Source organism: Podarcis cretensis, assembly GCF_951804945.1.
Source record: "Podarcis cretensis genome assembly, chromosome: 8".
NCBI lineage: Eukaryota > Metazoa > Chordata > Lepidosauria > Squamata > Lacertidae > Podarcis > Podarcis cretensis.
Genome location: NC_137177.1, coordinates 74,079,430 through 74,104,229, shown reverse-complemented (window position 1 = coordinate 74,104,229; position 24,800 = coordinate 74,079,430). Strand labels below are relative to the sequence as shown.

At 47.7% G+C, this 24,800-nt stretch overlaps 2 protein-coding genes across 5 annotated transcripts in view; one reads left to right on the top strand and one right to left on the bottom strand.

Annotated features, from left to right (window-relative positions):
* The window catches only part of LOC307221954 (taste receptor type 1 member 3-like), a 374,179-nt gene that overhangs the window by 41,938 nt on the left and 307,441 nt on the right, over positions 1 to 24,800 (top strand). The window lies entirely within an intron of this gene.
* The window catches only part of DVL1 (dishevelled segment polarity protein 1), a 98,016-nt gene that overhangs the window by 21,507 nt on the left and 51,709 nt on the right, over positions 1 to 24,800 (bottom strand). For all 4 annotated transcript variants that reach the window (XM_079986933.1, XM_079986935.1, XM_079986932.1 and 1 more), the window contains exons 4-8: positions 22,651 to 22,763; positions 8,600 to 8,738; positions 3,736 to 3,829; positions 3,188 to 3,257; positions 587 to 726 (exon numbers count right to left, since the gene is read on the bottom strand). In XM_079986933.1, coding sequence (XP_079843059.1) covers positions 587 to 726; positions 3,188 to 3,257; positions 3,736 to 3,829; positions 8,600 to 8,738; positions 22,651 to 22,763 — 556 coding nt within the window. The remainder of the gene's footprint in view (positions 1 to 586; positions 727 to 3,187; positions 3,258 to 3,735; positions 3,830 to 8,599; positions 8,739 to 22,650; positions 22,764 to 24,800) is intronic.

Sequence of the window (24,800 nt, the reverse complement as noted above, 5' to 3'; positions counted from 1 at the left end):
ATAAACAACTATTTTATTTTGAAAAGACAACTGAAGGCAGCCCTGCTAAGGGAAGTTTTTAATGTCTGATGCTTGTATTGTTTTTAATATTTTGTTGGAAGCCGCCCAGAGTGGCTGGGGAAACCCAGCCAGATGGGCAGGGTATAAATAAATAAATCATTATTATCATCATTATTATCATTATTATTATTATGTGGCCCCCAGAAGGCTGCCTGCCAGCAAATCGCCAGCAGGACAGGAGCCTCAACCTGCGCTTGCAGGAATTTATGGCGCCCCACCACTGTGGAAAGCGATGACCCCCTAATGGCATGGCTCTCAAAGAGGATTATTAGACCAATTCATGGAGGATAAGGCTATCACAGGCTACTAGCCACAACAGCTCTGCTCTTCCTCCATGGTTGGAGGCTCCTGGTTACCAGTTGCCGGAAACCACAGGAGGGGAGGGGGCCCTTGTGCTTGGGGCTTGCTGTTGGGCTTCCCATAGGAGCTTCTGGTTGGCCACTGTGAGAACAGGATGCTGGACCTTCTGGGCCTTCGCCCCAATTCAGAGGCCAAGCTCTACTTAGGAGCCTATGCTTGTGCCAACCTGTAAGAGCATGTCCCCTGGTTCGATCCTTCCGTCAGCCGCCACAGCGCCGCCTTTCATGATGGAGCCTATGTAGATGCCACCATCTCCTCGGTCATTGCTCTGCCCCACGATGCTGATTCCGAGGAAGTTATATTTTTCTGGGAAGGAGAGAGGAGGAAGAAGAAGAGAAGAAGAAGAAGAAGAAGAAGAGTTTGGATTTGATATCCCTCTTTATCACTACCCTAAGGAGTCTCAAAGTGGCTAACATTCTCCTTTCCCTTCCTCCCCCACAACAAACACTCTGTGAGGTGAGTGGGGCTGAGAGACTTCAGAGAAGTATGACCTACATTGGCTCCCAGTACGATTCTGAGCATAATTCAAAGTGTTGGTGCTGACCTTTAAAGCCCTAAACGGCCTCAGTCCAGTATATGTGAAGGAGCGTCTCCACCCCCATCGTTCTGCCCAGACACTGAGGTCCAGCTCCGAGAGCCTTCTGGTGGTTCCCTCACTGCAAGAAGCCAAGTTACAGGAAACCAGGCAGAGGGCCTTCTCGGTAGTGGCACCCGCCCTGTGGAACGCCCTCCCACCAGATGTCAAAGAGAAGAACAACTACCAGACTTTTAGAAGACATCTGAAGGCAGCCCTCTTTGTTGTTGTTGTTGTTTAGTCGTTTAGTCGTGTCCGACTCTTCGTGACCCCATGGACCAGAGCACGCCAGGCCCTCCTGTCTTTCACTGCCTCCTGCAGTTTGGACAGACTCATGTTTGTAGCTTCGAGAACACTGTCCAACCATCTCGTCCTCTGTCGTCCCCTTCTCCTTGTGTCCTCCATCTTTCCCAACATCAGGGTCTTTTCCAGGGAATCTTCTCTTCTCATGAGATGGCCAAAGTCTTGGAGCCTCAGCTTCACGATCTGTCCTTCCAGTGAGCACTCAGGGCTGATTTCCTTCAGAATGGAGAGGTTTGATCTTCTTGCAGTCCATGGGACTCTCAAGAGTCTCCTCCAGACCATAATTCAAAAGCATCAATTCTTCGGCGATCAGCCTTCTTGATGGTCCAGCTCTCACTTCCACACACCACTACAGGGAAAACCATGGCTATACGGACCTTTGTTGGCAAGGTGATATCTCTGCTTTTTAAGATGCTGTCTAGGTTTGCCATCGCCTTTCTCCCAAGGAGCAGGCGTCTTTTAATTTCGTGACTGCTGTCACCATCTGCAGTGATCATGGAGTCCAAGAAAGTAAAATCTCTCACTGCCTCCATTTCTTCCCTTTCTATTTGCCAGGAGGTGATGGGCCCAGTGGCCATGATCTTCGTTTTTTTGATGTTGAGCTTCAGACCATATTTTGCGCTCTCCTCTTTCACCCTCATTAAAACGTTCTTTAATTCCTCTTCAATTTCTGCCATCAAGGTTGTATCATCTGCATATCTGAGGTTGTTGATATTTCTTCCGGCGATCTTAATTCCAGCTTGGGATTTATCCAGCCCAGCCTTTCGCATGATGAATTCTGCATATAAGTTAAATAAGCAGGGATACAATATACAGCCTTGCCGTACTCCTTTCCCAATTTTGAACCAATCAGTTGTTCCATATCCAGTTCTAACTGTAGCTTCTTGTCCCACATAGAGATTTCTCAGGAGACAGATGAGGTGATCAGCCACTCCCATTTCTTTAAGAACTTGCCATAGTTTGCTGTGGTCGACACAGTCAAAGGCTTTTGCATAGTCAATGAAGCAGAAGTAGATGTCTTTCTGGAACTCTCTAGCTTTCTCCATAATCCAGCGCATGTTTGCACTGTGGTCTCTGGTTCCTCTGCCCCTTCGAAATCCAGCTTGCACTTCTGGGAGTTCTCGGTCCACATACTGCTTAAGCCTGCCTTGTAGAATTTTAAGCATAACCTTGCTAGCGTGTGAAATGAGTGCAATTGTGCGGTAGTTAGAGCATTCTTTGACACTGCCCTTCTTTAAAGCAGCCCTCTTTAGGGAAGCTTTTAATGTTTAACAGACTACTGTATTTTAATACTTTGTTGGAAGCCGCCCAGAGTGGGCCATTCAAATGGGGAAGGGAGAGAAGCAAGGTTAGCTGAGGCATGGAACTAGCAATTTTGAAAAGGCTTGTCACCATGGTCTTAAGAACAGGGTAGCCAACACAGTGTCATCCAGATGTTGTCAGACTCCCAATGCCCACTATAACAATTGTGTTTTGAAATATATAAGCTAATTGCAACTTTTTATGTCTTTGTTTTGTTCATGTACAAAAAAGCACACCAAAGCAGGGAGTCATGCAGACACACAGCAGGGAGCCTCCTTTCTGGACGTTGCTCCCAGTTCAGGGACAGGGAACCTCCATAAGTTGTTGGATTCCACCTCCCATCATCCTGGACCGCTGGCCATGCTGGCTGGGGTTGATGGGAGTTGGAGCCCAACAAGATCTTGACAGCACCATGCCACTTCCCCCAGTTTCCAAGGTACAGAGTTACTGGTTGTGCACACCTAGTTTGCTCTGGTAGAGGCAAGATGGGTAAAGAGTCATTGCCACAAATTGCACATTTTGCGACTGCGTTTACAATTCCTTGTGAGCATGCCATGACATAACAGCAGCTCAGCCAATGGGGCTTACCCATGTTGAGGGTGACAGTGATGATGTTCAGGGACATGGTAGAGTCTGTGATGCTGCTGAAGGAAGACGACTGAAAAGCAAAAAGGAGAAGCTGGCTATAATTTGCAGTTTCTGCAGTTCAGAACGTGGCGATTGCAAGAGTCGGCTGGGCAATGACATAGGCAGAAAGCCAAGAAACGGTTCAAAGGCCAACTTCTGTGGCATCCTTATAAATAAGCCTACAACATGAGGCTGCTGGCCCACACGTACCTATGTTAGCCTTGAAAACAAGAGGAAAAGAAGACATTTATTTCATTGCCTGGGGATGGTTGTTACTCACCACAGGTGACCAGGCAACAGCTATTTACAATTTTGTCTAAAGCAGGGATGGGGAACCTGCAGCTCTCTAGCTGTTTTTGGACTACAATTCCCATCATCCTGGAACACCAGCATGCTGGCTGGGGCTGATGGGAGTTGGAGTCCCACACTATTTGGAGGGCCACACGTCCTCCCCCCCCCCGCTACATGTTCTTAATGAAGGCCGCAAACTCCAAACCACAAAGGCTTACCCGGTCAATCTGTCGCATCTTCTGTTTCCGGCGACGGCGTTTGTGTTTCCGGATGAGACGGGATGAAGTGCTTTGTTCTGTGGAGCTACTCAACCTGGGAGGGGTAGAAAGAGGACCAAAAAAAGAAATCAAGCGAAAATTCAGAACACATGTTGACAGGTTGCAAAATTTGCTTTCTTTTGCCCTCAGAGTTGAGCCTGCTGCCGGTGAAAACACACTGCGTTGTATCCAACTCAGAATGAATGAATAAAACTTTATTTGCATTAGCCATCGGCTAAAGCAACAAAAGAGCATTGTGATATACTGTACACAGAACAAAATAAAAAGTCGATTACAATAAAGCACAGTTTAGGATGCTAAATCAGCAGTCAAACAGTGTACCTTATTCTGATTGCCCCAGCTATAAAACCTTGCAACCTTTGCTGTCATCTGCTCCTCTTGATCTGCCAGGAGAAAAGACACCATGGCAGTGGTTGGACGACCAGGAATGGACAATAAAAGAAGGGTGATAATCTTGTTCCTCAGGTCTTTGTAAAGAGTGCACGCCAGGAGGGAATGTGCCACTGATTCGGTGCTGCCATCTCCACAGGGACATAAGCGTTTTTCTTGTGGAATCTGTTGGAATCGTCCTTCAAGTACATCCAAGGGCTATACATTCAGTCTTGCGAGGGTAAAAGCACGTCTATATTTTGGAATTGCTAGGTTGTACAGTTAGGGTGCTCTGCTCAGAATAAACCCACAGAAATCAATGGGCTTAGGTTAGTCATGTCCACCCACGTAAGGCAGCCTTTCTCAACCTGTGAGTCCCCAGATGTTGTTGAACTACAACTCCCATCACCCCTAGCTAGCAAGGCCAGAGCTCAGGGATGATGGGAGTTGTAGTCCAACAACATGTAGGGACTCACAGGTTGAGAACCGCTGACTTAAGGGATAGTGAAAACCTGCTGAGAACAGAATTGAAGGGACAAATAGACCTCGTCCCTGCCTCTGGTCGTCTTACACCCTCAGCATATCCCATAGGAACATAGGAACCTGCTTTATGTGGAGCCAGACCATTGCTCCAGCTAGCTCAATATTGCCTAAACACTGGCAGCCACTTCTTCGGATTTCAGACAGCTGGAGATGAACCCAGGACCTTACGCATGCAAAGCAGGTGCTCTACCACTGAGCTATGCTCTTTCCCCTAAGCAAAGCAATGGGGAAGATGCTTTGAAAGGCCGCTAGGGAAGTCTATCTCAAGGGGAGACCTTTAGGGTAAGGGGCTCTCTTTCAGATGGTGGGCTTTTGCTTCCCCTCAGTTCTTTTCCCACCACAGCTTTGGGGGTGAAGACAACTGGGTTTTGGGGGAGCATTCTTTGTTGGCCCTCTTGTGCTCCTTTCTGCCAAGAATGGTCCGATGGGCAGACTAGGAAGGTGCAGTTGGTCCTTCAAGAGACTCTACTGAGAAGCCGTCACCTGCTGTTTAGTGGCTCACCACAAGGGGGAGCTGCAGGGTGATGCAGCCGTTCTCGACTCCCGAAGTTTCCAAAACAATCTCGTTTCTCAAAAAGACGGGAAGGAAAGCGGAATGGAAACAATGTGCTGTTTAAATTAGGCATCCCACAAACAATGATCTCACTCAGTATGTTTATCTCACAGGGGAAGAGCTCAGGGATTGTCAGTGCTATTGCACAGACTGCATTAACTGTGATTCACTAAAGCAACCCAAATAGGAAGGGGCAGTTCTGTTATTTGGTTGCAAACCCGGGTTTGCCACTGACTGGACCAAGCCAAGCTAAGCCAGACTGTGGGAACCTGTCGCAATTGATGGAGGAGAAATTCAAACTCATTTGCTATTGACGAGAAACTCCCTAACTCTGCCTCACAAATCATTGTCCAAATCATTGTTTATAAATGCATATATTGGGGGAGAAGTGCATAAATATGCATTGATTCAATAAAGATACTACAAAAATCCACTGTGTTAGGGGAAACTAATAACAAAAATGTGTACATGACTCAAAATTGCGCATATATATATGGTGAAATGGGACGCAGGTGGCGCTGTGGGTTAAAGCCTCAGCGCCTAGGGCTTGCCGATCGAAAGGTCGGCGGTTCGAACCCCTGCGGCGGGGTGCGCTCCCGCTGCTCGGTCCCAGCGCCTGCCAACCTAGCAGTTCGAAAGCACCTCCGGGTGCAAGTAGATAAATAGGGACCGCTTACCAGCGGGAAGGTAAACGGCGTTTCCGTGTGCGGCTCTGGCTCGCCAGAGCAGCGATGTCACGCTGGCCACGTGACCCGGAAGTGTCTCCAGACAGCGCTGGCCCCTGGCCTCTTAAAGTGAGATGGGCGCACAACCCCAGAGTCTGTCAAGACTGGCCCGTACGGGCAGGGGTACCTTTACCTTTATATGGTGAAATTTGCACTAAAATGCTGGTTTTAAAAAAAGTCATTGTGAAAATGTAAGTCACAAATTGCTGTGGAAATGTCGAGAACTGCAAAAATGAGTAACTTAAGAGGACCAAGGTCTCGCATGTAGGGAAAGGAGTTTTAAACCTGCGAACCCTCCTGGCACTGCATTCCCAAATCTGAATAATTCCTTCTCCCCCCCCTCCCCTGCCCCCCAGAAAGCCTGCAAATTGATTAATAGCTACTTTTTGCCAAGGGAGCGCAGTGTTTGGTAGGGATTGACAGATCTCTCCATTCATCATGAAAAGGAAAGGTCTGTGGCTCAGCTGCAGAGCATCCCCTTTGCATGCAGAAGGTTCCCTGGCAGGTGTAGCATTCGATGCAATTCTACATCTATCCAGAAAAGAAAAGAAAAAACAGAGTACTTACTCTTCGGCTGCATGCATAGCATACATTTAAAGCACACCGCTAAGAATCCTGTGAACCGCAGTTTGTTAAGGGTGCTGGGAACTGCAGCTCTGTGAGGGGTAAGCTACAGTTCCTGGGATTCGAGGGGGGTGCTTCAACTGTACGCAGACGCATATTTCTCAAAGAAGAAAGAAGACCAGAGTACTCACACACAGGTGGGGCATGAGGAATGTGCCCCTTCTCTTAACACAATTTCCAGGCCTCCTTTCTCAGCCCCACAATGCCCCCTCCTGCCCCCCTGCGCAAGTTGCTGGTGCCCGACTTGAGAACACAAGTGCACTTGTGCCGGTGTGTCCTTTCGCAATGCCAGACAAAAAGCTTTGTTATTCTGTCCTCTTGCTGTTGGTGCAGAATAATCCATCCCCTTCCATATCTCAGGAGCTGCTGTTGCCGCCGCTGCCCCCCTTCCCCAAGCTCCCCCACCAACGGAATGTCTCATCCGCTTATGAACATCATCTTTGTAATATTAAACAACATACCTTGGCACATTCCATCCCGACGCACTGGATGGCCAGCCAGCCAGCCAGCCAGCCACTCGCTTGTGCCAAGACTCCCTCCCTCAGCTCAGAAAGGGAAAGGGGGGAAGGGGCCCTCCATAGCAGCCTCTGCAGCCGTTCGTTTTGTTTTATTTTATTTTTTCTTCTACAGGGAAGGATAAAAATCTGGAGCGGGGCGGGGAAAGGGGTGTTATGAAAATGTACACTGGGGCTGGATCTAGTTGGATCCAGCGTGCGACGCTCCAGTAACCCACTTTGGGCTGCTCTTAATCCAATCCCAGCATGGATCGTCCTCTGCTACAGAAATATTCCACTTATTTTTTAAAAAAATGGGAGAGGAAAGTGGTGGGGGTTAAAGATGCCGTGTTCCTTTGAGAAGCTTAAAAGTGGGTGGGTGAAGAAGAAAATGGATCAGAAACAACCATCTCATTGGGCAAGCGGAGGGTGGGTGTCCTTTAGGATGTTGGTGGCAGAGCACCCTCCTTCCCACGTGGAGAAAAAACCCGCCATCCCAATCTCTTGGCACCTTGAGCACAGTCCAAGTTTGGCTTTTTAAAAAATAAAAAAGGACAGGTGTGGAAGGCATCACGAAGCCTTAGTGGCACAGGAGGGAAAAAATATTATTTCTTTAGTATTTACTACCTCCTAGGCTTAATAATAATAAATAGGTAAAGGACACCTGGACGGTTAAGTCCAGTCAAAGGTGACTATGGGGTTGTGGCGCTCATCTCGCTTTTAGACCGAGGGAGCCGGTATTTGTTCACAGACAGCTTTCCAGGTTATGTGGCCAGCAGGACTAAACCGCTTCTGATGCAATGGGAGACCATGACGAGTGCCAGAGCACATGGAAATGCCGTTTACCTTCCCGCCACAGCAGTACCTATTTATCTACTTGTTATTGCTATTGAACTGCTAGGCTGGCAGGAGCTGGAACCGAGCAATGGGAGTTCACCCCATTGCTGGGATTCAAAATGCTGACCTTCTGATCGGCAAGCCCAAGAGGCTCCATGGTTTAGACTAAGGTAACTGTCGGAAGTGGAAAGGCTTGTATACGGTGGGGTTGCCAGGTGTGTGCATAACCATTGAAGTCAGGTTATAACTTGGATTAAAGTCTTGCCATTTGTTTGTTCCATTTGACAGATGACAACAACCATTATGACAAAGTCCTTCACAAGGAATCTCTTAAGGGAAATAAGGAAGCTGCCTTAAGATGAGTCAGACCATTGTTCCATCTCAGCTCAGTGTTGTCCACAGGGTCTCTCCATACCTGCAGAGGCAGGGACTGAACAATTGCTGAATTACGGACCTTCCCTTGAGGCACAGCAGCAAAGGAAGGTGCCTAAATTCCAAGCCAGGTCAAGCTCAGTACTGTCTACACAGACTGGCAGCAGCTCCCAGGGCTTCAGGCAGAGGGCAACCCTGAGCAATGGTGGACCATCGGCAAACTCGCTACGAGGCACCTTCCTGCACTCCTTGCCTTGTACCTTCCTGCACTCCTTGCCCATCCTTACCTGCTCGTGTTTTCGTCATTGTCGGAGTCGATGAAGCTGCTGGACTCCAACTCGCTGCTCATCATGGTGGAAGAGCTGTCGTAGCCCGGCGGGTGCTCCCGGTGTCGGTCCAGCTTTGGGTGCCCATTGATGCGGGAGACTGCAGGGAAAGGAAGGCAACATTACACTGAGAAGGGCTCTGGACAAGGAGACCCGGGTTCCAATCCACGGTCAGGTGAAAAATTGGTAAGCAACCTCAAACCCATCAGTATGTCTCAGCCTAAACAGCCACGCAGGGCTGTTGTGAGACAGAATGGGGGGACGGGACCGATGTATTCGGCCCTGAGCTCGTGGCTGAAAGGGTGGAGTGTAAATGCAGCTATTATTCATCACTAAGAGCACTGTTGTTGTTATATTTACAGTGGTACCTCAGGTTAAGTACTTAATTCATTCTGGAGGTCCGTTCTTAACCTGAAACTGTTCTTAACCTGAAGCACCACTTTAGCTAATGGGGCCTCCCGCTGCTGCCGTGCCGCCGGAGCACGATTTCTGTTCTCATCCTGAAGCAAAGTTCTTAACCTGAAGCATTATTTCTGGGTTAGCGGAGTCTGTAACCTGAAACGTATGTAACCCAAGGTACCACTGTATAGTAATATATGTTATATGATGTATTCATTATCAATCACTCCATGATGTTTAACGGGAAGCGATTCCTAAATGGAACAAAAAAATGATTGCACCACAACACTGAGAGAAGCCTGGAAGAATCACACAAGTTAGGGATTCAACTAGTTCCATTGTTTTTTTTTTAAAAGAGAATTCTTTACAGCAAATGCAGTATTCAGTCACACCCCTAGTGCACCCGTCTTCAGCCGTTTCAGACTAGTATCCACCTTTCGTCCAAATGTGCACAAGGACCCATTTGTTATTTTTTTTCACCAGCTGTGCATAGTGGTTGTGGGTTGCGCTATCCTTGCGCTTACTGGCATGTTGCAGAAGATACCAGCAAAAACAAACACATGCCAGTACAGAGGGGCGCAGATTCAAGAACACAACTGGAGGTTTTCTCAAGACCAGCAGCTTCGTGTGTGTGTGTGTGAAAATCAAATAAGGATTAGCACCTAGCAGGAGAAAATTCTTTCCAGATTACTTCGTCCTGTTCAATAAAGAGCAAACATGTTTGGGCACCTCCAAATATCTTCTGTTGACCCAGCTTCCCCTTGTCAGACTTGACTGCCAAATTCTGAACTGAAAACCTGTGGAGATGGGAAGGTCGGTCTCTCTCTCTCTCTCTCTCTCTCTCACACACACACACACACACACACACACAGCCCGGTGGAAAGGAGGGGCTAGTCCCAGGTGTCTGATATAGACCCTGAGCAGAGATTCCTCATTCACTGCCAGGTCAATGATTGATCCCCCAAAGCAAACACACACACACACACACACACACACACACCCCATCCACTCCCACCTATTACGAAGAACTAATGGCCCACATCAGCTGTTTATGTGAACTGGTTCTGAGAGATGGAGGGGAGAGGGAAATTCACACAGACAACTCTGAAAACAAGGGTGGAAAAGAGACCCATCAACTTGGGAAGAAATATTCTTCTGCCTCATCTCTGATATTGATTTAGGCCAGTGAAGGGAGATGACAAGCCCTGGGGACCAAATCTGGCCTGCCAGCTGTGTCTGGCTATTGAGAACCATCATCAGACTGTGATCCCTAGATGTCAAAGCTGTGCTCCACAATATCTCTGCTCTGCGTTTTTTAGCTTGAACTAGAATGCGTCGCTGAGCTGTGATATACTTCTCATTTGCCTGGATGGTGCAAAAGCATAACTTTTGCAGAGCTGGAATGTAGTCTGCTGTACAGTGCTGATCTGCCACCGTTGGGCCCTGCCCCACCACAGGTATGCGGCCCCCGAAAATTTGTCCATGAGGAAAAGTGGCCCTCGGAGCTGAAAAGGGTTCCCCACCCCAAGGAAAGAGAGAGACAGAGACAGGGAGAGATTAGGCAAACTTGGCCAAGAACATTTCAGGCCCGAATATTACTTGCTAAAAATTGGAAAACACAAGAACTACCAACAGTGGAAGACTGGCAGATGAAGATGATGAACTTTTCGGAGCTAGCTGACCTGACTGGAAGAATCCGCAACCAGAAGGAAGAGGAGTTCCAAGAGAACTGGAGGAAATGTAAGGACTATTTGAATAAATATTGTAACATAAAAAATTAGAAATTACTTGAAAGAAAACAAATAGGCCTAGGATTAAATTAAGTTATAATTAATTAAATGGGATTTAGAATGTTAAGAAAAGTGAATAAGATGGACTATAATTGGAAATTGTTTTAGTTTAATAATGATATTGGGAAGCCATTACTTTTAACTACAAGGAAACTCAGAAGGGAGGGACTTGAGGAAGTCAACTAAGATGCTTAAAAGGTTGGATTTGTGAAGAATTAAGTTTGTTGTTACTGTTTATCTGTTTATTGTTCTTTTTTCCTGTTTTGATGTACCACTCTGCTTTGTGGTTTTTGTTATCATTGTGGAAAATCTAATAAAAAATTATTAAAAAAACAACAACCAAGAACGTTTCAGGCGTGTGTTTCTTCAAGCCAAATGTTCTCAGCGCAGGACTGTGTAAGCAGAAGATGGCGAGTCTCTGCAGGGAGGGAGGGATCCCTCCAAGGTGCAGCTAGCAAACTTCCCTTGCGTGATCCCCTTGCCCACTCGATCACTTCAATCTGATGAACTGATACCGTTACAGGTGCTATATGAAATCTGTTCTGCACTGGTAAGAAATCAACCTTACAGTGTGACAGCACCTAACCCTTTGGAACTCCCTGCCTATTGACATCAGTGTCTCCGGTATACTCTTTTCGGCACCTGCTTAAAACATTTTTGGTTGAGCAAGCCCACCCGTGTGTGCAGAAGTTGGCATATGCTTTAACCTGGTTTTAGCTTATTATAAATTTAAATTGCACTTAGATTTTTTTTTAAAAAAATACCTGATATCTGCTTTTGTATATAAACTGCTTGGTGGTTCCATTTACAATCAAGCTGTATATAAATTTTGATATTTTTTTTAAAAAAAGTAAAAGTGGTCCTGATGGATGAAGCCAACCCTCTGCATAGTCCAAAATTGTGTTTCCCCGCATTGACCAAGCAGTTGCTTCTGGGAAGTCTGGAGGCAGATCCTGAAGGAAACTTCCTGCCCACGGTCTTGCTCCCCGGCTGCTGTTATTATTCAGTGGTAGACTGCCTCTGAACTTGGAGGCTCAATTCAGCCCTCATGGCTAACAGACAACAGCAAGACATCCTACAGGATTCTCCCCTTTCAAAGCCATCTGTCGCCACGTCTTGTGGGAGCAAGTTCCATGCATCAGTCATGTGCTATATCACTAGCCAGTACTTCCTTCTTTCTGCCATAGGGAAGCTGCCTTGTGCAGGGTCCACCTAGCTAAGTACCGTGGTACCTCGGGTTAAGTACTTAATTCGTTCTGGAGGTCCGTTCTTAACCTGAAACTGTTCTTAACCTGAAGCACCACTTTAGCTAATGGGGCCTCCTGTTGCTGCTGCCGCCGCGCCACCGGAACACAATTTCTGTTCTCATCCTGAAGCAAAGTTCTTAACCCGAGGTACTATTTCTGGGTAAGCGGAGTCTGTAATCTGAAGCGTATGTAACCTGAGGTACCACTGTACTGTCTACACCAGGGGTCAGCAAACTTTTTCAGCTGTGGGCCAGTCCACCATCCCTCAGACTATGTAGTGGGCTGGACTATATTATGAAAAAATAATAATGAACAAACTCCTATGCCCCACAAATAACCCAAGAGATGCATTTTAAATAAAAGCACACATTCTACTCATGTCAAAACACCAGGCAGGTCCCACAAATAACACAGAGATGCAGTTTAAATAAAAGGACACATTCTACTCATGTAAAAACACGCTGATTCCCGGACCGACCGCTGGCCGGATTGAGAAGGCGATTGGGCCGCATCCGGCCCCTGGGCCTTAGGTTGCCTACCCCTGGGTCTACACTGATTGGCAGCAGCTCCCCAGGGTTTTCAAGGCAGGGAGTCTCTCCCAGCCCTACTTGAAGATGCTATTGGGGACCTTCTGCATGCCAAGCAGCTGTTGTGCCATTGAGCTACAGCCTTTCCCTTAAGATATAGGAAAGTACACTGAGTCAGACCGCTGGGTCTATCTAAGCTAAGTATTGTCTGGCTCTCCAGGGTTTCAGACAAGGAGCCTTCCCCAGTCCTACCAGGAAATGAAAGGGATTGAACATTGGACTGCCTGCATTTAAAACAGATGCTCCAGCACGGGCCTGTAGTCTTCCTTATCCTGAATCTCCTGCCAATTCCATTTCATAGACTGGGTTAGCATTAAAGAGTATTACTTTTTTAAAAAAAATCATTGCACTGTAGCTAGAGAGCTCTTTGGACTTAACCGTCATCTGGAAAGGGGAAGGGATGTGAGTGTGTGTGCAGCTGATTTTTGCAAGCCAAGGTTGCAGCAGTCGCATCAATGCATCAACGGAAACTCCTTTTGGAAGACAGAACCACATGCAAGTGGTTGGCACCTGCCCCCCCCCCCACGGAAGCGGTTCTTAGCAAGCCCGATACCTACAGTGATGGACAGGAGGCGGAGCTTCTGGGTAGCATTTGATTGGCCTCAGAAGGCGACAGCCCCAGGGGGGAGAGTGTTTCCTGCTGGTGGCGGGTCTCAGAGGGGAGCATGGATGCAGCTGTGGCACCACACGGGGTCCATCCTGCTGCAGCCGACCACAGCCCAAACATTCCCAAAAGGCAGAAGTCACCATCTCGGGCAAAGGGAGCACCCGTTGCCAGCTTGCGGCGTGCACCACCCAATGCAAAACAAAACAAAACAAAAAAACCGGCAAATCCGCAGCAACCACAACACGTTGAGGTGTCAACCTCTCAGCTCATAGTCTGTGTACGTTTAAAGAAGAGAAGCCAAATGCTCTGAACAAAGCTATCGCAGATGTATTTGGGAGGAGGAGAAGGAGACCACGTAGAGATCTTCAGCAACCCAGCTAAAGCATTAAGCAAAACTCCACACCAAAGAGACTCAGAGACTGTGCAAAGCACGCTCAGAGAGATCAGGAAGCCTCTTTCCTCCTGGAGGGAATCCCAAGAAGGTATTTCGCACAGGGAACAAAGTCTACCGCCAAGCGCCGGATCTTCCCCGAAGCTGCAGAAAATAAAACACGAATAAAACACTTTGCAGCCACAAATAGAGGGGGGTTATTATGAAAGGGGTCACTTTCATTTTTGTAATTGTTCCCAGCATCCCCCCAAATCCTTTTAAAGACTGGGATCCTGGGGTGCACAGGATAAAGTCTCTTCATCCCTAAGCCATTTCAAATTTGCATGATTATTTACAACTAACTGTGCTGGATTATAGTGATAGGAGGCATGGGACAGTGGTGGGCTGGTGGAGAGATTTTACTGAAATGTGTGCATTTTAAAAAATTGCCGTATGAAGGCCAAAAAAGTTGTATTAGATTAGATTTTCAGACCATCGTTAAGGAACAAGGCAGTGGCTGGCAGGACACATATACCCAGATGGGACTGGGGTACAGCTCCCCACATCTCCAAAAGGGGATGGGTGAATCTATCATTTTGGCTTTCTCCCACTTTCTAATTTCCCCCAAGCTTTTAAGTTCAATTCACAAACATTCAACCCCCTCAGTTTGTACATTTAAAAAAAGAATCTTTCCAAAAACCCACCAGCATATTTTTCCTAATAACATGCAAGTTTATAAGCGCTTTCCCCTACTATAGAGGTGTTTTCAAAGCAATTTCCTCCAAAGTAATGGATTTTTGTGTGTACGGTTCTCACAAACGCATGCATTTCTGTTCACCCTTTGCCTTAATAAACACACTTTTGTACACAAAACTTGCAAATTGCAAAATTCGGAGAAGTGTGAATTTTGAAGGGCTTTTCGGTTTGCAGACCGCTTCAGACAGTGCAAATGTTCACATTTGCAGGCAAACCAAATTGAATTCTGCCCCTATTTCTATCAGCCTTTGCTGTAGGCATAGGGGGTTGATGGGAGAGGCAGTCCACAATGGGTATCCCTGCAGTGGGGGATTCCCAGCCATAAGGTTGCTAGAAAAAGCACCGCCACATCTGTGGAAATTGCTGGCAGTTGCATGTGCCACCATCCAGCTTGTGCCTTCTTCAGTCACTTGCGTGCAAACGCCGCCTCCCTTTCGGGCGGTATTGCATTTCAGCTCCCCTGAGTTGCGCTAAGCCACTGCCGTGATCCCCTTTAGCAGACGAAGGGAGGCAGGATTTATTTGGCTCCTTGGGAATAACAAAACGGTTGCCCAAACTGTAAAAAAAAATTTAAAAAGCCCTTTGCAGGGCAGCTTAATCCTCAAGCCCCAGTTCAAACCAAAGCACTTGGATTTTGGATTTCAGGAAACATAAGCTTCTGTGGGATTAGACAAGAGTTAAAACCGAGTATTTCAGCTTTCAAGGATCTCGTTCGTCTGTAAGAGCGACAAAGGGGGAACGCAGGAGGGGAAATTGCCCCTGAGGCTTCTCATCCCTCCCAAATTGCAGCTTCCAGACAAAACCTGAAGCACCTCCATCCGCACAGCAAAATTGTACCTGTACATCCAGAATGGAGGACAACTTTCGCCTGCTGAGATTCCTCGAAAGTCTCTTTGAACCAGCCCCTGGCCCAGACTCCCTGTGCTGGGAGATACCTTAAGACACCCCAGCCGGCATATGCAGATTTGCCTCTGGCAGGCCACGTCCCCCTCTCGGCGTTAAGCCAATGAGGAGGGTGCTATGCAAAACTGTCTCCCAATGGCCACATTCCCTACCATTTCCTGGCTCGCCGGCCGCCAGAAAATGAATAGCTCTCTTCAGGCAGAGTCCGTCACAGGCCACCGCAGGTCCGAGGCAGGGGAAGAAATTTGGTCGGTTGTTTTCATGAGAGCCTACCTAATTCACACACACATAAAGCACACACGCCAAACTGAGGCGTGCACACAAAACTCTCCTTCTCGATCCGCACATCTCTGGAATTCACGGCGCAGTTCGCCGACCGGAAAAACATGGGGGAGGAATCACAAAAAGGCACTCCGTTAGGCAAAAAAAGCTTCAACAAAATGGATAAATTTTTGTGAGGTTTTTTTTTTAAAGAACATAAGGAATTGTGAGGAATTTTTTTAAAAAAAAATAACCAAATTGCAAAATGATGCGGAAATGTGGCCAAAAGAACTTAAGGTCGGAAGAGTGGGAAGCTGAGGGGAACCAGAAGTGACAAGGTTCACCTGTCCCCAACCACAGGTCATTTCCCTTCGAGCCAAGCAAATGCTGCACAAAGAACGAGCTTGTTATGTGATCGGTTGTCTTCTGCAGTGAGATTACGGGCAACGCATGGCCTTCATACAAAGCGAGGCAGATAAAAGATGTCCTAATGCTAAACCACACAGGATTATAAGCAAGCGGAAGTAGGCACAGCAAGCAAAATATCAACCCTGCCACAATCATCGTGTAAAAACCTAGGCTACAGTAGATGACTTGCCATCAAACTGAGAAGAGTTGAAGAACAGGGAGGAGTAGCAGGGAATGGCCATGATTCCCCAGTGGGGCCACATGCTGGGATGTGAGGCTTCTTGGCAGGTGCCCCACAATTCCAGCTTCTAACACTGAACCACTGTGCACCTGCTAACTCTTGTGCTGTGCAGGAGGTTGGACTAAATGGTTTCTGAGGCACCCTTCCAGCTCTGTGATGCTACAAGTGAAAATACTGTTACATGCATCCATCAAAGCGGGCTTTGGCTCACAAAATATAATGCTATAAACAAAATGTCCTGGTCTTTATAAGGAGCCACAAGACCCTTTCTTTGCAGCAGACCAACAAAGTGGCTGGTGCTTTTCTTTTCTTTTTTAATGTACACTTTAAAAAGGTAATGTGTGAATAGGACGAGCGAATGCTTGGAAACGTGCAGAACCATGCAGGTCCCCATCAAGTTCAGGCCTCGAGATGCCAGAAGGCATTGTTTTCTGTTCTGCTCTGTATTTTTCGCACACAGCACTGTTTTTCTATTCCACTGAAAAATGGGTCCGAACCCCAATGTCTAAAACTCCTGGTAGAGGACAAGGATGTAGAGATCACGCTAAGGGTGGCCAAATTCTGTGTGACTGCCATAAAACTTAGGGAACAAGCTGTATTACCAAAATGATTAAGGCTTTAAATGATAATTCTAGGTTATATTTTAGTAATCAAGATTTAATGTATATTTTTAACTGCTGTTAAATCTGAATTATCTCTGCTAAACCCAATTGCAATTCAATGCATTCCTGTTGTGTTTTATGATTTTTCTGAAATTGTGAGTCGGAACTGGTCTGTGACCGTAATAATAAATTCAAATATTCCACTGCAAAATTTCCACTCTGAAATTTTGTAACTTGTGTAATCTACCTAAGTTGTGTCCTCTTTATACGTTATTCCACCCTTTTCATCTCAATGCAAAGGAAACACAATGCAGATGGCAGAGGGAAATGTACTGATTACATATCGCAGATGGGAAGCAGCAGCAGCAAATGCCACTCGCACTCATCCATTCCGGACATGCGGCAAATATGAGAGCATCGGCAATTTCCGCTCCAGTTTTTTGTCGTAGTCCTCTGACAACCACCTACAAACCTGGGCATGCCACCTCACAGCTAATGAAAAGGATCCGCAGTCTACTATCCTGTGACTTTTCGCAGGGCCCATGAGGGAGTCAACCATGGACTCCGGCATTTGGTTTCTGGGCACTTTAAGAAAATCGTGGCCGCGTATGTCAATTGCTCATGAGGGCTATAACAGAAGGGGTTTGGAGGGGGGATTATGAAGGGAGATGAAAATAGCTAAGAGCAGGGAGATTGGTTGGGCCGCGTTAACAGCTTAGGAGGATATGAAGGGCAGCTGGGGAGGTCTGAGATGGGTGTCTTTTAGAGTAGGGTGAGAGGACAAGGGGAGGAGACGGCTTTGTGGTCTTCTGGTTAGGCTACCCTGGAAAGGTGCAGAGCAAGGAGGAGAGGTAGTGGGGAACTCAAGGTTTTGGGGAGGTCACCAGATAAGGGACGCTCCAGAGAGAGAGAAAGAAAACAGGTTATGCCCGCCTTTGCTCTGCCCACTGCCAGGGCAAGCAGACAGAGCACCTGCTTTGAGTGCAGAAGGTCCTGGCTTCAGTCCCCAGAATCTCCAGGTAAGGATGGGAATGTCCCACATCTAAAAACCCTGGAAAGCAGCTGCCAGTCAGTGCAGACAACACTGAGCTAGGTGGGCGATAGGCAGCTTCCAATGTTCATTTGTCTTAAGGGCTGTGGTTAGGGCACTCACTTTGCATGCAGAAGGTGCTCAACTGAAGGCACCTCCAGGTAGGGCTGGGAGAGACCCCTGTATGAAAACCTGGGGAGCCGCTGCCAGTCAGTGCAGACCACACTGAGCAAGGTGGGTGGGTTGGTTAGACTTAGTACAAGGCAGCTTCCTGGGCTTCTCATCAGCTGCAGCCTGCCCTGTGGCCCCCCCAACAGATAACCCCCAATGAAATGTGGTCGTCGTGTTAAAATAAAATAAAATAAAATTGTTCACTGTTTCCATGAGCCTTTGCTCACTCCCCAGCAACTACCACCACTGCTGCCCGCTTGCATGCCCACAGGCAGCCATGTAGGATGGAGGGGAGCCAGGATCCAGAGGGCAGACAGGAAGGGAAACTCAATGGCTGGGGAAGCAATTCAGATCAGGCCACACTCCTGATTCAAACTGCCCATCTCATCCTCACAAATATCCCTGAAAGCCAGGTTGGGATGAGGGGTGGCGACTGGCCTGAAGCCACTCGTGACGAGCTTAGAATCATAGAGTTGTAGGGTTGAGAGGGATTCTCCCAAGGGTTGTCTAGTCCAACCCCTGCAATGCAGGAATCGCAAAAAAATAAAAATAAAAATAAAACAGGCATAGGCAAACTCGGCCCTCCAGATGTTTTGGGACTACAACTCCCATCATCCCTAGCTAACAGGACCAGTGGTCAGGGATGATGGGAGTTGTAGTCCCAAAACATCTGGAGGGCCGAGTTTGCCTATGCCTGTTTTAAAAACCTCTGATGGAGGACACTCTACCACCTTTTGAGCCTGAGAGCAAAAAGAGGGTTTGGGCCTGGGCCTTGAACCACTCTGCTCCACAAGCTCCTGCAGCAGTGGCTTGAAACACTGTTCCTTCTGAACTAGCAAATTCTGTGGTGGGAGGAATCACAACCAGCCTTTCTTCTTGGCCCCTTCGGCCTTCTTTGCTGCCCCTTCATTTTGTGAAGACAAGAGACATCTCCATCACATTTCCCACCCTCCAAAGCAAGACAGGCGATCATTCTGCCTCCGGGGCGTCCACTTCTCCCTTACCAATTGGGGACTTCAGTCACATTTCCCCGATAATGACCAAGGCTTTCCTCGGCCGCCCGACCTTCATCACCTCACACTTCAGCATCAGAGAACGGAAAAGGCCGCCAGGGCTCTCAGAGAAAAGGGCCTTCCGATCCGCCGTGACAATTAAGGCAAGGCATTTCTCTCCTGGGGCCGAACCGCCGCCTCTGTTGCTTTTATCGGAAGAAGCAGAGGCAGCCCAAGGGGGTCAAGGAAACGCTTCTGAGTGCGAATCCTGCAGGACCTCGGAGAGGCCAGGGCAGAGAGAAATCAAGGAAGGCGTTTCTGTTCTGAACTGACAATCTGAGTTAATTAAGACGCCAAACACAGCCCCAGCCATTTGGCAAGTGACGCCTAATTAGGAAGGACAGCCTAATGCTCTGGCTTTATAGAGGAATGAAGGCAGAGGTGTCCACAAGTCAGAGGGGAGCTGACAGCAGCGTGCTGGGCAAGTTGGAACTCGGATCTGATGCAACAAGTGCTTTGATAAGTCATGGTGGGCAGCTCTATCAGCCACGGTATCCCAATGGAACCTCCATACTTAGAGGAAGTGAATAACAGGTGCTACCCAAGACTCAAAAGTACAGAAGAGCCCTGGCTGGGTCAGAACAGAGGCCTACTGTTCCAGCAGCCCAACCAGGTGCCCCTGGAAAGCCCACACGTTGGAAGAGAGGCCCTCTCCCACCGATGCTCGCCAGCAAAACTGGTTTCTCAAAAGGCATACTGGAGTTGGAACATAGCCAACGAGAGCCTCTTCCGCCATGATCTTGCTTGGAGGTCTCCAGAATGGAGCAAGTGAGTGAGTGAGTGAGTGAGAGTTTAGCATCAGGGCATTGATGTAATAATAGAGCATTACTCCACTTTCCCAGTCCCAGAGAGGGCTGGGACTGTCTCCTGCCTGAAACCCTGAAGAGCTGCTGCCAGTCAGTGTAGGCAATACTGAGATAAACAAACCGATGGCCTGACTCAGTAGAAGGCAGCTCCCTAGGTTCCCATAGAACTGGCCATTCTGCCAGCATCCAAACAATTACGTCAGCACTTGATACTTGGAAGGGGTGGAAGCAATGAACAACACACCACACAGCAGAGACTTTAAAACATTCTGAGCACGGACGGACAGGGAGAACCCCTCCTCTTAATTACCTCCCTAACTGAGTCCCTCTTTTCTTGCTCATCCTTAGCAAACGGAAGTGGTGGTAGTGGTAAAAGAAAAAGAAATCTTTGTCCTAGCAAGGAAGGGGTCCCAAGAATAAACCTCCCATGCTCCTAATTAAGCCCCCCCCCCATGTTGTTTCAAGAGGAGCGGGACATCCACACACTTCAGTCTCTCTCTGGGACAAAAGGCACCTCTCGTTTGCAGTGTTAAAAAAGCAGACAGGGCTACAGACAGAATATCTACTAATTAAATTGAAAAGGGAAAATGCAAAGGGTGGGAGACAGGGACACTGCGACATCCACTTCCCACAATCGCTCCCCCCTCCATCTGCCTGCCCACCCCAGCTCCGTGTAAATATTTCTCTGTTGTCCAACCTCCCACCTGCTCCGTTTTGAAAACCGCTTTGCAAAAGGCCAACTTCCCTCCAATCCGGGGGGAGGACAAAATAAATCTTTTGTTAGAGGTCGTTGGGAACCTTGCTTTGCAGGTGAAACAGCAGAAGGTCAATGCAAATTTCAGAGGACAGCACACACATTCAACAGGGAAGGGGGTTGAGAACGCAATGGACCACAGCCACAGGAATCCTTTCGCTAGCTCCACTGATCAAATTGTAGAATTGTACAGCTGGAAGAGATTCCAATTGTCATCCAGTCCCAACCCCCTTCAAGGCAGGAACCGCAGCTGAAGAATCCCTGGCAGATGACCGTCCAATCTCTGCTTAAAAACCTCCAAGGATGGAGAGTCCACCACCTTCTGAGGGAGACCGTTCCACTGCTGAATAGCTCTTACTGGCCTGACAGAGCGACAGGCAGAATATCTGCTAATTAAACTGGAAAGGGAATAAAAGGTGCACGGGCAGAGTTCTTAATGCACTGTGGTGGGAATTAGACACAGGGCATGCTTCTGCCCCGGAATGCCAGTGTGGAGTAGTGGTTAGAGTGCCGGACGAGGACCAGGGTTTGAATCTTCACTGAGCCATGAAGCTCAGGAGGTGCAACCGTGAGCCAGTCATTGTCTCTCAGCCGAACCCACCACACAGGGTTGTTGTGAAGATAAAATGAGGAGGGGGTAGAACTGTGCATGCCACACCCTGAGCTCCCTGGAGAAGAGGTGGGGAATAAATGTAAGAAAGAAAGTAAAGCAAAATGGAAGCTTCCGTGCGCAGATCAGGGCTTACAAACCTTTCAGGCACATAGTTTTTTATTAACGGACATTATTAAACGGACACAAATTAAACGGACATTATTAAACGGACATAAATCAGACATCAGGAATCACAAGACAGAGAAACCAGTAGGAGAACACTTCAATCTCCCAGGACATTCTATACAAGATCTCAAAGTAGCTGTTTTACTACAAAGGAATTTCAGAAATAGACTGGAAAGAGAAGCTGCTGAATTGCAACTTATCACCAAACTTAAAACCATGGAGAGTCCTGGTCTGAACAAAGACCTTGGATTCTTATCTCATTATACATGACAAAGCCATTTTTCACCTTCTCACCCCTTGCTTTTTCCTGTAAGACCTATTGCAGTCGTTAAGAGTCGTCAACAGGCTCATCACAGCTATCTGCCAATCACCCATTCCCACCACCCTTCTGAGTAATACCCCTCCCCACCTTCTCACTATATAGAAGGGTCTGGAAACTTCTGTTTCAGTGTATCTGAAGAAGTGTGCATGCACACGAAAGCTCATACCAAGAACTAACTTAGTTGGTCTTTAAGGTGCTACTGGAAGGAATTTTTTTTGTTTTGACTATGGCAGACCAACACGGCTACCTATCTGTAACTGGAATAATTTATAAGCCATCCTTTCTCCCAAAGATGCCCAAGGTGGCAAACACATAAAACTACACTGTTAAAAATTAAATAAAGCCGTATTTAAAATGTTTGAGAACAACAACACACTCTCCCAGCTAATAATTTCAAGACCGCTAAGAGGAGCAATGGGTTGTATCCAGCCGAGTTTGACTCCAAATAGACCTGTTTAAATTAATAGGCCCACGTTAGTTATGTCCATTAACTTCAAGGGTCTACTCTGAGTAGGGCTAGCACTGGACACAGTCCCAGTATCTCCCAACCGTTCACCCAGCCGTCAAATTCCTGGGTGAACTAGATTGTTTCTTCACTCCTCCCGAACATTAGTAATGAGGGAGACAGGCGCACCTCACTGGGTTGACTGGGCATTCCACAAAACAGAAAACTGCCATCAAGAAGTTCGTGTTCTGGGTCAGCGCCAACCAGGCAGCACTGGCAGTGATGTGCTGTCAGCTGACCCGTCCTTGGCAGTGCAAATAAGCAGCTCACAGAACGCTGTGTGATGCTTGCTGGTGTGATGCAATTCATTTGTGTTTTGCAAAATCCCCAAGCCAATATTTGAGGTCGGCCTCTGCAAAAGAAGCTGGCAACAACGACTGAGGGGACCCTCAAAGAGAACAAAACAAGGAAGCGCCAACTTACCATCTTCGTGGCCCTCTCGGTTCCTCCGCCGGTGTCGGTCCCTCCTGTGGCTGATGATGGACTCTGTCCCCGTCTCGTTGTCCAGTCCATCTCGGCTGCTTGCGGCGTTTGGGCTGTAGGAATAAAGAGAGCACAAGAAGTGACCGGCATTTGAAACAAGCCCATATACTGTTTTGCCCAAACCCCAGCGGGGTTCATTTTGCGTGTCTGTTGCAATTGGATCCAAAACGGTTTCAAAAGCATTCAGTTGGGCATACGGTACAGTCCTCCCCGTACAGTGCCATCTCAGGTGTGGATAGAAAACGGCAGCTGTTTCTTATAGGCGGGCAAACATATTTTAATACATATCCTGCGAGGCATGCAGCATGCTGCAGCTCCCCCAGTCCTAAAATGACTTTCTAACCCCTACAGATATGGCCCCTGTTTTCCCATCTCATGCAAAAAGACCAGAGTTGTTCTCTTGGTGCCAACCCTGCAATCAATCTGTCTCAGCAGAGCCATCTAGCGACCAGAAGTTGTTTTCAGGCTGGACTGGGCAGCTAGCCCTGTAGACTTGGTACATGTGGGGGTAAGGCGAGTGAGCTAACCCTAAAATGCGGGGGTAAGGCGAGTGGTTTGCAGTAGGTCAGTTTTCACAATGGTAACAAATGCATTTCTTTTTTTTCTTTTTGCAGAGGGCAGATCTAAAATTCAGTCCGTTTGGTGTAGTCAGTTTGGTGCAAGGGTTAAGAATCGTAGACGGGAACCTGGGAGAACCAGAGTTCAAATCCCCTCCTCACTCAGTCATGAAACTCACTGGGTGACCTCGGGCTGGCTGCTCTTATCTCTCAGACTAACCTACCTCACAAGGCTGCTGTGAGGACAAAATGGAGAAGAGGGGAGAAGCCAGTACGCCACTTTGAGCTTCCTGGATAGAAATGTAGAATAGAATAGAACAGGCATAGGCATAGGCAAACTCCGGCTCTCCAGATGTTTGGGACTACAATTCCCATCATCCCTGACCACTGGTCCGTTAGCTAGGGATGATGGGAATTGTAGTCCCAGACATCTGGAAGGCTGGAGTTAGCCTATGCCTGGAATAGAATATTGATTTGCAGGCAGAAGGTCTAAAACGTGAATTCATTGGTGCCTCCAATGTAAAATATGAGCAAGGTGGCCTACAGAGCTGCTACCCGTCAAGAGCGGTCAATACTGCACTGGAGGGAGAAATCAGCCTGGGGGGAAGCTCAGTGACAGAGTAGTTCAATCTGTAGTGCACGAGACCCTTAACATCAAGGTCAGGGGTTCGAGACCCATGGTGGGCAAAAAGTTTCCTGCGTTGCAGGGGGTGGACTAGATGACCCTCATGGTTCCTTTCAACTCTACAACACTACAATTCGATGATCTGCTTTGCATGAGGAAGGACTCAAGTTCAAACCCCAGCATCTCTAGGGAGGGCTGGGAATGCCCTCTATCTCAAACCCAGGAGAGCTGCTGCCAGACAATACTGAGCTAGCTGGATTATTATTATTATTATTATTATTATTATTATTATTATATTAAATAAAATGATCTGATTCAGTATAAAGCAGCTTCCAGGTTCCCATATCTGAAGGGAAGAACTGTAGCATGCAGAAGGGCCCAGCTTCCATCCCCAAAGGAGAACTGGGAACAGCTGAGAGAGGTGCTACGGTTCAGTGTAGACACCAGTGAGCTACTGAGTGACCTGACTCGGTGTCAGCGGCTCCCTGTGTTCCCAGGAAAACAGAGTCGTGTGAGAGGGAGACAAAGAACGAGTCAGACCAGCTGATCACATGACGGCAGCTGCCCAGGCGCTTGGGACACGGGAGAGCCACAAGGGGGCAGCAAGAGAACGAGAGGATAGAAGTAAGGCCTGGCAGCAGCAGCAGCAGCAGGAACACAAGCCCTCCATTTCCCCGCCCCTCACCAGGCCAGCAGAAAGTAGGCACAGAAGTGGCTGTGACACTTTCCAGGAGAAGAAAAAGCAAAAGCTGGAGAGATGGCTCAGGAAGGGACAAAATCTGTGCACTCTTGACTTTCCAGCTCTGCAAGGCTGTTTTGTTTTCTAAGGGGTGACACTCAGGTGATTTTTCTAGTCAGCTAATGCAATACAAGAACACCCCAAAACCAAGCATCTGTTCTTACTCTGC